Genomic DNA, 14,223 nt, shown 5'->3' with positions numbered 1-14,223 from the left:
GGGGCTTAGCTGCAGTCCAGTACTCGCCTAAGTGTTTGAAATCCTACTGAGTGGTGAGTCTGCCTCTCACTCGGGGGCTTAGCTCCAGTCCAGTACTTGCCTAAGTGTTTGAAATCCTACTGAGTGGAGAGCAAACCTCCCACTCGGGGGCTTAGCTGCAGTCCAGTACTCGCCTAAGTGTTTGAAATCCTACCAAGTGGTGAGTCTGCCTCACACTCAGGGGCTTAGCTGCAGTCCAGCACTCGCCTAAGTACGAAATTCATTCCGCTCTGCAAGGACGACGAGGTGCAGGTCGACTGCTTCCTTCTCCTTTGAGCTACGGCACAAATACAACGTGCGCTCTGCAAGGACGACGAGGTGCAGGTCGACTGCTACCTTTTCCTTCGAGCTATGACACAAATACAACGTGCGCTCTGCAAGGACGACGAGGTGCAGGTCGACTGCTACCTTCACCTTCGAGCTATGGCACAAATACAACATGCGCTCTGCAAGGACGACAAGGTGCAGGTCGACTGCTACCTTTTCCTTCAAGCTACGGCACAAATACAATGTGCGCTCCATCCCGACCCGCAAGGACGCAAGTTGACTGCAATCTGTGCTCCAACCTGCAAGAGTACGTCCCAAGCACTAAAATATACTCCAAGTGGAGAACAAGGTTCACTCGAAGACAAATGCAAGCATATTCAACGGCAAAGCCAAGTTCAGATAGCATCCTGCGGGTCTAGAAGTGCTCAGGCGTCAAGCCTGTTAAAGTTTATCGGTTACAAAATCACTCGGCATTCCGAGGCAAATTTAAGGCATCAAGCATAGAAAGTTTTTACTCCTCAGGTGGAGGACTGGAAGGCGCAACGAACTAGTCCAGGTCGATTCCATCTGCAATCCGAGTGGCAGCAGCAATGAAGGTCTCCATGAAAGATCGGAAGTCATGCTTCTTGGTATTGGCCACTTTGAGGGACGCCAGCTTGTCCTCTCGCGCATCCTTGCAGTGAACACGAACCAGAGATAGAGCAACATTAGCACCACACCTGGCAGAGGACTTCTTCCATTCCTGCACTCGGCCTGGAACTTCATTCAGTCGAGTCATCAGAGACTCGAGGTCAAGTTGAAGCGTCTCTCTCGGCCAGAGTGTCGTGTCGATCCGCGATGCCGCAACTTTCAGTCGAGCAAGATAGTCGACCACACCAGCGACACGAGACTCAAGTCGGAGCACGTTCATGGCAGTTTCGTCCTTCACAGGAGAGTTGATAGGATCCAGGTCTGTCTCCACTCGACTGGTCTCTTCCTCGAAGTTTAGGCAGAATTCTATACACACAAGTCAAAGATAAACCAGCAGTTCTATGACGAGTCGACGATAACAAGTCAGTCGGGTGAGAGAGGTTACCTTCAAGCATGATGAACAACTTCTTGGCGAGCCCTCCCAGATAAGCCTCCAGATCATTCTTCTTCCCCACCAGCTCACTAGCCTTGTCACTCAGAGCAATCTTGTCGTTCTTCAGACGGCTGACTTCCTTGTTGGCCGTGTCAAGAGCAGCTTTCAGGTTGGCATTCTCTTCTTCAAGTTTGCCAACTAAAGCCAGCTTCTCTTCCGCAAGCTTCATTTTGTCCCAAGCCGCCTTCTGCACCTCAGCAAGTTCCTGGTCCTTCTTGTTCAGAGCCACCTTCATTTTTTCTGCAAAATGACAAGGAGGTCAGAACCAATAATGGGCAGAAGGATGAAAACAGTCGTCAAGTTCTCACCAATCGTACCTTTTGCCTCGTCCTTCGCCTTCTGAAAGTTTTCCTGAACAACTTTCAAGTCAAGGTCGAGCTGGATATGTTTCTTTTCCAATTCAGTATAACGAGCCACAAGCTCGCAAGATTTCTGCAAAGAGTCAGTCGACAGATATCAAAGAGAGGTTACTTCCGAGTAACTAAGAGAAAAACCGTAACATTTCTAAGACTACAGTCGAATCAAAATATTCAACAGTAGTCTCGGGGACTACACCCAGTGGGTGCACTCAGCGTGCCCCCACTAGTTTTATCGACTTAATCCAATCAGTCGACCAAAAGGAACAAAGAGATTGTGGTTCCAAAACCATAGCTAACTGCCAACAGTCAGTCGTGGCCTCATCATGATCTACCAAAAAAAAGAGAAAGAAAGTTCTTCAGACTACAGTCGACTGCCAGCAGTCGACTATAGTCTCGGGGACTACACCCAGTGGGTGCACTTAGCGTGCCCCCACCGGTTCCAAGGTTCCAGTCAACATGGTCCGACCAGACTGACTGAAGAAGTTGGAATGTTCAAAATACAAAGACTACGGTCGACTGCCAGCAGTCGACCATAGTCTCGTGGACTACACCCAGTGGGTGCACTCAGCGTGCCTCCACCAGTTCAAAAAATCAATCGAAGCACCCAGTGGGTGTACAGATTCAAAGATCTTCGGAAAGAAAACCTTCAGATAGCATATCCTAACAGAACAGGCGGTGACCAACTAACCTGGACATTGCTCTAAAGGGCTGAGCTCGCATCATAAGCCGCTTGGCTCGCTTCCCGGATCGCCTTCACCTGGTCCATCATAATCCCCGCCTGGCGTATAGCCTCCTTAGCAGCACCCGCTTGGTCCCCTGGGACGTGGTGCGTGGCGAAAAGGGAGGGTGGATCAGCAGTCGATGACGAAGGCCGGGCACTCGTCAGCGGCATAGCAAAGAATGCCGAGTGACATCGCCACCTTCTTGAACCAATGCCTCAGACACCGATGCAGTCCGAATGGACTTGCCAGCCGGCACCTTCTTGCTCTTCTTCCCCCTCAGTGGCACCTCGTCGTCATCATCAGGGAGATCAATGACGTGAGGAGGAGCTGCAGGATAAATCCAGAGTTAAGAAACGAAAATCCAATCGACCAGAAGTGAAACTACAGAGAGCGTACCAGGATTGGAGGTGGCAGCGTCTTCCATCTCTTGGTCGTCGTTCTTCGTGGAGGCCTCGGAGGTAGCGGCACTGCAGATTTCAGAAACCAGTCGGTTAACCAACGAGTCGACCAAGAGTCTACCCATGCTAAACGAGGAAACACGAGTTCTGCTGTTACCCGGAAATCGTGGGAATGGCCATCTTCATCTTGGCCAGGGCCTTCGACGGCTTCAACGAAGCTGCTTGGGGATGCTTCAGAGCTTTTTCAGTCGGAGCAGGGGAGGACGTCCGATGGCGCTTCGTCGACTGTCCCGCAGGCACAGCTGCTTTGCCACGCTCGACCGAGGGGTCATGGGTGAGCTTGGATCGCCTTTCCGTGCGAGAAGGCTCGGATTCCTCCTCCTCTTCCTCCTCCTCTTCCTCCTCCTGTTCCTCCTCCTCTCCACCAGAGTCGTCGTCATCTTTGTCCCCCTCGGCGTCGGATTGCTACTCCTCCTGGCTTTCGCCTCCGCTCGCCTCCTCCTCTTCGACCTGTTCTTGCGCCCCGTTGGGCATCAAGTACATCTCAGTGGTGAGCTAGAAGACAACGAACAAAGCAAAAGTCAGTCGACTGAACTCTAACAAAGCGGAATGAAGAAAGCAGGATCACAGTCGGAGAAACGGAATTGGACCTTCTCTGGCTCGTATGATTGGTTGAGTGGAGGGATCCTCCTAGCTCCTCGGGGGTTGTCTCTATTCCCTGTGATGGCAGTCATCCACCTCTCCAGCGTGGCATCCTCGACCTCCTCCGGGTGGACCCGAGTGGTGTCTTCAGTGCCAGAATACATCCACATCGGATGGTCTCGATATTGAAGAGGCTGGACGCGTCGTCGGAGGAAGACCTCCAGGAGATCCATGCCGGTCACCCCGTCACGGATAAGCTGAACTACACGCTCGACCAACACTTTAACCTGCGCCTTCTCTTCTGGGATCACCTTCAAGGAAGAAGGCTTCCCCACTCGGTCCATGGAAAAGGAGGGAGTCCAGTCGACTGCCCTGGCGTCGGCTGGTCTTTGCAGTAAAACCAGGTCGACTGCCATCCACGAACCGAGTCGGGAAGGACCATGGCCGAAAAGGCACTTTTTCCCCTCATCTGAACTCCAAGGCCCCCGCACATCTGAATCACTTGGGTTCTCTCATCACTCGGATTGGCCTTTTTCACCATCTGTGAGCGACAGGTGAAAATGTGCTTGAAAAGACCCCAATGAGGCCGACAACCCAAGAAGTTCTCACACAACGACACGAAAGCAGCAAGATACACAATAGAGTTGGGTGTGAAATGGTGGAGTTGTTCCCCAAAGAAGTTCAGAAATCCCCAAAAGAAAGGATGAGGGGGCAAAGAAAATCCGCGGTCAACGTGGGTGGCCAAGAGGACACACTCACCCTCCTGAGGCTGCGGGTCCGACTCGTTCCCCGGGAGCCTCGTTGATCCATGGGGGATCATTCCTTCATTGGCCAGGTCATCAAGATCTTTCTGACGGATCGTCGAGCGGATCCAGTCGCCCTGGATCCAGCCCCGTGGCAGGCCGGTCCTTGATGAAGATCCGCCCCGACTGGTCGCCCTTCCCTTCGCCTTCGTCGTCGCCTTCTTCGCCCGCTCCAAAGCCGCCGTCTTCTCCTTCACCATCGTCGCCAACGAAGCATGCAAGAAGCAGCAGTACTAGGGCGGAAGCGAGCGCGGCAGATGAATCTAGAGAAGAGAGAAGGAAATGAGAATGCACTGTTCAAAAACCCCCGTTTGGCGCCTTATATAAGGCTGCTTCCGAGTGGCTGACATGTAGGCCCGGGCGATCCTGTCAAATCCCGCAATAGTCGCGCGCGCGATACATGGCGAAAAAGGTGGCGCAGAGATCGAGACATCCCTGCCTTATCCCGTCCGATAGCTACGGCCTCGCCCCGTCCTGCACGCTTCCCAAAATTCAAATCCCACAAAATCCGCGGGTTGCAGAACAACTTGTCAGGCGGAAGATCTCCTCCACTCCGTCACTCGGAGCTCTCCAAGCGAAATCTTCACTCGACAGATACAAAGAATGGATCAAGGCGACTGAAAAAGAAGTTGGCACCGTCACCTAAAGTTCATTGATCCAAGACAAGACATGCTCATAGCACAAGAAATGGGTCGGAACAGTTCTCAACTCCTTCCCCACTCAAACCTCGATCCATTCGGGGGCTAATGATGAAGGTATGTACCTAGGGTAGGGTCATGGACCTGTCCAAACTACCCTACCCAAGGACATCTCTAAAAGAAACCACCTGTCAATCGACTCAGAAGTGTTCCACTCGACGGACTCGAGGGCACTCGACCATGAAGCCAGCCACTCGACAGCCAGGAGATCTGAAGTCACTCTGCACGTAACGGTCTGTCATTAAGTAGCCTTTATGGTCTTCATAGCACTTTATGTGGGCGTTACCAGTAACCCCCGGTCTTAATGTACTTTAAACCCTGCATAACTGAGGGCTGGAGGGTTCTGGCGAACTCTATATAAGCCACCCCCTCCTCAGTATAAAGGGTTCGCACCCCTGTAACTCATACACATATAATCGAGTCGACCGCCGCCGGGCTCTGAGACGTAGGGCTGTTACTTCCTCCGAGAAGGGCCTGAACTCGTAAAACTCTTGCATATACAACTACTCCATAGCTAGGATCTTGCCTCTCCCTTAGTACCCCCCTACACTACTGTCAGACTTAGAACCACGACACAACCCTCAATGACTCCTTATGCTTTTCATATGGGGCGGGCAGTACCTAGAAGGCCTGCTCGTGAGAGGCTTTATTATCCCACACAAGGCCGTTTGAGCTATGGTGCTAATCGGCCAACAAAAATTTCTCCAAGCAAGGCCGAACATAGGGATCCCAAATATACTCAGCCTAGGTGGTGTCCTCCAGGTTTAACTAAGACCATGAAAAGGATATTACAACGCATGAGGAACCACGAGAAGGTAGAGCATAAAGAGGAGAGGCAAAGGTACGAATTTTTCAGTAAAATTCGGCCCATGGCACTCACAAAACCAGTGTGGAGGCCTAAATAAAAACAAAACGCAGATGCTTCTACATTAACTGCAGCAATACCTTCACCACCGAAAGAGGATGATGCGACCCCTATTACATCGTCCACACCACCTGAAACATCCCCTTCAATTGAGGAAACTTTCAGCCCAATATACACATTCAGAGATGAAGATGAGATGGTGGATTATGAATCTTCGCCAGTTCAGGAAGGTACGGATATTAATATGGTATATTACTTACCTATCGAGTTTCGTGCTAAACGTGAAGAAGGGGAGGTAGCCCAGCTGGATTTTGGTCCTAAGAATGCTATCTTTGAGAAGCCAAGAGAACCGGTGAAACATTTGAAGCCATTATACCTCAAAGGTCATATTAACGGATTGCCTGTTGCTAGGATGCTCGTTGATGGTGGTGCTGTGGTAAATCTTATGCCCTACTCGGTCTTCAAAAAGTTGGGGTTAGATGATGATACATTGACGAAGACAAATATGGTACTTAACGGATTCGAGGGTAAAGAAAAGACAGAGGTCAAAGGTGTGATGTGCATGGAACTCACCGTGGGAAGCAAAACTTTGTCCACCACATTCTTCATCGCGGAGGTGCAAGGTAACTATAATGTTATATTAGGTCGCGATTGGGTTCATGCTAAACAATGTGTGCCATCTACCATGCATCAATTTTTAATACAATGGATCGATGATGAGGTAGAAATCATTCACGCGGATAATTCGGCTTGTGTTGCTTTGGCCGATGCATCGGTGGATTGGAATCATCCCGATGTTGCTTGCTTAACAGGGCGTGACTCTCGGAGTTTGATTTCCTTAGTGCTACAAGGAACGGCTTCATTCCCATCTCTTTAAAGCCGATTGGTGGTAATCGGTTACAAGGTATGATGTGAACCAGAAGTTAAAATCAATGGCCGATATAAAATTATCGCCCTAAGCATAAACATAGCCGATACATAATTATCATCCTAAGAAAAATAAATGGCCGATGGAGTGTTGACATCGTCTTTAGAAAAAGCATCGTGCAAGTTATTTTTCGGCACACAAGTTTGCCGAAAAACAGGGGGCATGTGTTGACACCAGATTTTGGCACGGTCAAGAACTTATTTAAAATGGCCTCAAAAGGAGAAGATCTACATGAGAGAGTTCCGTATTGTTGATATGAACGTCTTTGAAGTTTGGGCCATCGCCGTACGATTTCATCTCGAAGGCCAAAACTATGCTCAAAGTACCAAGATCTTATTGGCGGATTAAGCCCCCAACACGACCACAAATGGAAAATCTTTCTACACAAGTTGTCTTTGTATCATCGAAACGGTCGATTTTTATATAAAATTTGTCTTAATCCGAGGTCGTATGCAATCTGTGGAGGCAAAACAAGGACAGAAACAGAAGCTGCAGAGTCATTTCGGACGGACCGAGTTGACTGACTCGGTGAAACCGAGTTGATCCGAGAAATTACAGAAAGTCACAGAAAGTTGGCAACGCTCACTCGGTGGCACCGAAGCAAACTAATCGGTGAGACCGAGTTGATCCGGAAAATTATAGAAATTTACAGAGAGTTGGCCACATTCACTCGGTGAGACCGAAGCAAAACAATCGGTGAGACCGAGTTGATCCGGAAAATTGCCAAAGATTCCTGTCTGAGTTAGGTTAGGGTTTTTGACGCTTTGGATGGACATTTTAGTCCTTTTCTTGTACAGGAAGTCAAGCCGCCTCATAAATAGATGAGAGGTGACGGTCGATTGAACAACACACAATCGACAAATCAATATACTACTTTTACCCTAGTTTTTACATCTCTCCCTTATTCTTTCTCTCTCGTTCTTCGTTCGTTCTTCATCTTGGAAGGCAGCGATCCACGAGGCTCTAGGGGCGAGCGAATCGACCTAGGGCAACCCATAACCGCCGCGTGTCCAGACGGGGTCCCTCCCGGGCGCGTGGGGTTTCGGGTCCTGAAAAGCACCCGCCGGATTGCTTGCGTACCGCGCTTCCGGACGGGTCTCCTTCGGCGTGAACTGCGGTGCATCACCCTCGGCGTCGGAGGTACACGGTGACGTGTTCGTGTGCGAACAATCACAAGAGCGAGAGGTTCGGGAGACCTGCTCTTCCATTAGTCCGTGCATGCAACAGGTGCTCCAGAGAAGATTATGACGACGGTGCAAAAGAGAGAAGAGGCAAAACCCTAGCTGGGTTCAATGTCTCTTTGGCGGCGACCGATAGTTCATATGTATAGGAGACACAAACGGTATTTTCTCGCGATCACCCTCATGTCGCATGCATTTACCGTGGTGCGCGTGTGGTGTTTTCATTATCTCACCATACCCATCACTTAATGAAGTGCAGAGGCTTCCGTATATAAGGATGCCAAACTTCACCTCCACTGACTAGCAGGGTGGGACGAAAGACTGCAAGAGAGCCTACTTGCCGCCCACGGGCGGCAAATGGTGGAGCCTTCGCTGAAGGCAAAGCGAATGGGTCGGCCCATTATGATGTAAGCTAGCTCCAAAAAAGTAAAATAAAAACTAAATAAAAAGTAATGATGAGCAAGAGCTCGAACTTGCAACGGGTGCTACTAGCCGATCAGATTAGTGAGGCCTAGTGATAGATTAAAGGCGCGATAGTTTAACTATCGTATTCTTTTGAAAAAAGTTCAAAAAATATATATTGAACAATTTTAATATCCATTGAAAATTTTCTAAATATACATTGAACATTTTAATTAGGTAGTTTTATATTTGTACCCCTAACTCGAACCCATTACTCATATTTACCCTTAATTTCAATGTGTACTCAAATTTGCCCCTATGCCGTTAGGTGCCCTTATAGAAATGTCCTTCTGTAGTGTTCCCATCCAGTCAAAGGGCTTTGACTGTTCGCGGGACATTTTTTGGACCCCTCTCTGTATGTGACACTTACACGCCCATCATCCCTAGAAAAAAAAAAGAAAAAAAGTCCCTTTCTCTCACCTTTACTATCATTGACGTGTGGTGCCCTACCATAAAAAATAAAAGGGAAAACTCTCACACACACATACACGTGGATCCCGACAAAAAACTTAGAAAATATAAAAACTTTATTAAGCCTCAGGACCAAAATGACGGTGCCCATGTGCGAAGGCACGATCGACGGTGACGTACATGAAGATAGCCAAGCGATCAAGTGGCTGCGAGAACAGCCTGGCGACGATGCTGGCACGAAGCTACACTGGTTTGGGGTGTTGGGGTACAATGGGCCTTTCAGAAACCAAGACAGGATCGAGCTCTCGTGACGGCGAGTGGCGGTACTAGGCATGGAGGAGCTACGGGCACGAGGAGGTTCAGGAAAAAGGGGGAAACATCCTACATCTCACCAAGAACTCGAGGATGCTCTCAGAAGAAGCAGGGGTAGCACATCACAGGAGATCGGGCAATAAGCGCCGCTGGCCGTCCGAGGTCTCTGCCGTCGATTCTGGCATGCGCCCCTCCAATTCCTAGCGCCAAGGGGCCCTCCTAGAGCTCCTTATTCCTTCACGCTCTTCAATTTTGCGCTCAAGCATCCACTTTGAGCTCCCCACAATGACCATCGCCATGCGCCGCTGAACTCCGTCGGGGCGCTGAATCTCGTGGCCTCCTACGCGCTTAGCTGACACGAACCGAAGCATGATGAGACGATGGTGTGCTCAGCGCGGCCACACCGGCGATCCTGCTAAGGGCAACCGCCGCCTGCTGCTGGGAGCCGCCAGTTCCGCACGCCGGAGGAGAGAGAGGGGGGGAGAGAGAGAGGATGGAAGATAGAATAGACTTCTTTTTTTCATTTTTTGGTTGGGTCCACAGTAATTGTGAGAGAGAGAGGAGTGAGAGAAAGAGTTTATTTTATTTTATTTTCTTCGGATGGGTCCCGCATGTAGGTGATGCATGGAGACAGGGGCAAAATGTCCAATAAAAGCCCTGTAGATGTTCAAATCCCTTTAGCCGAACGGAAACGACACGGAAGGGCATTTCTGTAAGGTCACTTAACGACAGAGGGAAAATTTTGAGGATGCTTCGAGTAGGGGTAAATATGAGTAGTGGGTTCGAGTTAGGGGTATAAATGTAAAATTCCCTTTTAATTAATACACAATGAAATTTTTTGTATTATACGATGAACTATTTTCATATATGATGAATATTACAAAATTAAATAATGCGTTGAGCAATTTTTGAATATGCATTAAACATTTAATAAAAAATGCGTTGAACAATTTCATAGTATACGATGAATATTTTTTGATACACGATGAACTTTTTTATAACGCAAGGTGAACTATTTATATTGAAAGGTTCATCACTGAGACATTGACACATTGCCTCAACGTATCCCTGGTTGCATTTTATGAGACTTTCCGTGATATTTACCACTTCTATTGGACAAGTGACATGATGATATAGGTAAATACTTTCGCTGCCCAACATACGTCCAGTTGCTACTCAATTAGTATGTTAGCCTACTATATTACAGGATAAACTTCCGCTGGTATATATTATACATTATTATTTTATATAAGCATATCAGAGTTAAAGAAATCGGGTAATGATTTTTCCCTATTTATGAACTAGAAGCTGCAGTCTACATACGTACTGGGAGAGTGTGAGCTTGAGTGAAATGTTGGCACACTGCACCCAATGATATCACTTCTCCACTTCTCCTACAACAATGAACGATTGAGGTGGTGGTCCTGAATTTCTTGGCGCAAGTCTTTACTCAATAAAGAACTACTAAGGTATGATCAACGATGTTTTGCAATATCTATGCACACATTACCAATGCACTTATCAACCGCAATACACAATACCGATGCACTTGCCAACTACAATACACAATTTTCTATGACTTTTCATATCATCCCATCAAAGGTTCAAATAGACATATAATTATATATTTCCTTTCATGATTTCACTATTTACTCACTCCGTAAATCAACACTACAAATTCCCGCAGCAACGACGCTGGGTATCATCTAGTTTTACAAGTTTGTGCACCAAACTGATCATCGTGTGCAAGTTCTAAGACCCCTGGTGTATTTACCTCAAAATAATTTATGTGTACTGGCTTAACATCACACAAAAATCGCCATGTATTGGCAGATCTACTATTATCTCTTAAAAATGTCTTATTTGGTTGTTAAATTGGTATTCTTGCAAACCAGTAATAACTGAAGACATTTACCATGAAAGTTGTATGTTCAGAGAGAATTTGATAGTGAACAAGAAAGAAGGTAGACAACTGAAGTTCCGCACAAATGATAGCCATAAAATCTTACAAAAATCAAAACACCCGCTGTTAATTCTTTTTGCGGGGGACATCCACTGTTAGTTTTTGGAACCTATTTTTTATTAGTCCATAAGCAGACGACCTCAATAAAAATGTCAAATAGTGCACTCAAATAATAAGGAGTAAAATACACATAACCACCACAATAACAGCGTCATTGGCGAAAAACCACAACTTTTCCAAACATTGCAATTTCACCGCGCCGAAAAAATGACAATGACAAAAAACATTGAACTTTTTTTAGCACGGTTTCACGTGGCAAACCCCTCGCGAGCTGACATGGGAATGGTGTGCCGTTAACGGCCGTTGACTACTCGGTCGGGACCGTCCTGGTCGGAATGGCACGTTCGCTTTTTAGTGAAGGAGCGGTTCCTTCAAGCGCTGCTGACCGCCATTCGCCTTACAGCGGCTGCAAAGTTTATGGGAAAACATAAGTACTGAGACGTGTGCTAAAAAGAACCAAGCGCCAATTTTTTGCTTTTTAGAGCATTGAACTTCATCTCTTTTCTTTACTAAGGAAGCATAATTTTCATTTTTGTATGATTTTCAGGAACAAATCAAACACTAACAGGAACATGCACAAAATAAAAACAAACTTTCAAATTTATTTTGATTTTTCTGTTGAATCAGTAACATTAAGTTACATGTGCATATCTGAGTGACCAGAACAAGTGACAAGAATGGTCACACATGACTGATGGGATTAAACAGAGGCCTGGGGCAAATATTTATATAATAGTCTTACTATGTTACACACACACCTCATACTATGTATCACAAATACACATGCTTTACACATTAAGTAGATCAGATTCAAGAGAAATCAAAAGAGCAAAAAGAAAGGTCTGCTGAGTAGGCCTCAGTTCCCTGTGGTGTGGGTCCTGCATGTCAGTTCCTCGTTTGACAGCATCAGTTATAGATTTTTTTTATTTTACTATGCATTTTTTTCTTCTGAATTTACTGTTTATCCAAGTGCACCTACCCCAGGTAGCAGCAGCCACACCTTCCTCTTATAAATACTTGTACTTTTCTCCTGCAATCAATTAAATCAGATCAAAGCAATAAAATCATAGGTGCGACTGGCCGGTAGATTGCTATACGTGAAAAGCATTCACCAGCTTGGTTGTGTATAGTTTGCCTCGGACAGTTAGCGTACGGCCGTAAAGTACACAGACGAGTCCGAAGCTACGCGAACAGCAGCCAAGGCGGAGATGAGCGCAATGGAGATGGAGAAGTTGATCAGCGAAGAGAAGGTGGTGCTTGGCGGCGCTGGAGACGAGGAGGAAGAGGACGACGTGGTACTGCCGGGATACCGGTTCCACCCCACCGACGAGGAACTCGTCACCTTCTACCTCCGGCGGAAGGTGGCTGGGAAGCCGCTCAGCATCGAAGTCATCCGGGAGATGGACATCTACAAACACGACCCATGGGATCTCCCCAGCAAGTTCCTTCTTCATTCTGTGATCAGGTGCGATTTCTTTACATGAACAAGACTTGTAATCTTACAGTGTCATCGTCCACCAGTAAATTACGCTGAGGGGAGCACGGTTGGTGGGGAAAAAGAGTGGTACTTCTTCTGCCTCAGGGGGAGGAAGTACCGGAACAGCATCCGTCCCAACCGGGTGACCGGCTCCGGCTTCTGGAAGGCCACGGGCATCGACCGGCCGATCTACTCTGCCGCCAGCGGCGGCTCGGGCTCGGGCTCGGGCGTATTGATTGGGCTGAAGAAATCTCTCGTCTACTACCTTGGCAAATTCGGTAAATGCACCAAGACCGACTGGATGATGCACGAGTTCCGCCTCCTGCCGTCCGCCCCCGCGGCCACCAACGCCTCCCCGAGCATGCAGGAAGCGGTGAGTGGTCCACGCGTGCATTCAATTCCACACATGGTCCATGTGGTGCGTGTTTGAACTTCGCCCATAGGATCGACCACATCAAATCACGATGAACACGCGTACGAAAATTTTTTGAGCAAGGTCACGGTCCCGGCCACGTGTGGTGCGGTGTAAGTGTAACATTGATCTAACGTGTGCGCATACGACTTGAAAATGCAGGAGGTGTGGACCATCTGTCGGATCTTCAGGAGGACCATCACCTACCGGAAGCAGCAGACGTGGAGGACGGCGCCCACGCCATCCGCTGCCGACCAGAGCTCCAACACGGGGAGCTTCGAGTCCTCGGAGGTCGGCCACGAGTACATGAACTACCTGCAGGCTCCGGCACCCATCGCCCCGTGCATCCCCCCGCAGCAGCACCAGCAGTACGTCAGCCAGATGGACGCAGTAAACAGCAACAACTTCTTCTACGAGGACACCATGCACAACCAGCAGTTCCAGGGGCAATGGAATGCGGCACCCGCCGCGCCGGAGCCAGAGGAGAAGCCACAGAATACACCGTCGACGGCCGTCTCCTTCCACCAGACTGACCATAGCCACGCCGTCGCAGAGAACGATTTTTACGAGGTCGAGGGGTATTTGGAGGAGATCGCGAGGATGATGGAGGTCACCGATACGGCAGGGTTTTACGACTGAGAAAGCTGCTGCTGCTCCCGGGTGTAGGTGCACCTTGTAGGGCAAATAAGACCCGTCTAGGGTTTGGGCACCGCGAGCGCGTGCTTGCGCGCAGTAGCCGTGTCGGGCTCGAGCCGGAGCGAGCTTGGGTGCGTGCGTGCGCGTCCAAGTGTAGGTGTGCGTGTGTGTGCGGGTCAGCGTGTGTGTGTGCGCGCGCGCGTGGCCGCATGAGTGTGTTAGCAAGGTTTAGGGGGAGTGGACCGCGTCGGGCGCGCAGCATGGCTGCGGCGATCGTGTACGGGCGCGAACGGAGCGCGCGAGCCAGTGCGCAGCGGGACGTGGCAAGTAGCAAGTGGGCACGTTCGAGCGTGGCCCGACATGTCCGAGCTCGCGGGCATAAAACCAACTCCACCCCCTGTGTAATCGCTGAGGAGATCGAGTTCGAGCTCGAGGTGAAATACAGAGAAATCCGTTCGTGTGGTG

The 14,223-nt window shown here is 48.8% G+C and overlaps 1 protein-coding gene across 1 annotated transcript; it reads left to right on the top strand.

Moving 5' to 3' along the window:
• Positions 1-12,450: 12,450 nt before the first annotated feature.
• Positions 12,451-13,761, top strand: LOC123089770 (transcription factor JUNGBRUNNEN 1-like). Its single transcript, XM_044511357.1, has 3 exons — positions 12,451-12,690; positions 12,877-13,083; positions 13,285-13,761. The coding sequence occupies exons 1-3, from the start codon at positions 12,451-12,453 to the stop codon at positions 13,759-13,761; spliced, it is 924 nt and encodes a 307-aa protein (XP_044367292.1).
• The last annotated feature ends 462 nt before the right edge of the window (positions 13,762-14,223 follow it).

This window comes from Triticum aestivum, chromosome 4B (assembly GCF_018294505.1).
Source record: "Triticum aestivum cultivar Chinese Spring chromosome 4B, IWGSC CS RefSeq v2.1, whole genome shotgun sequence".
Lineage (NCBI taxonomy): Eukaryota > Viridiplantae > Streptophyta > Magnoliopsida > Poales > Poaceae > Triticum > Triticum aestivum.
The sequence above is the reverse complement of the archived record's forward strand: the minus strand, read 5'-3'. Positions and strand labels throughout refer to the sequence as shown.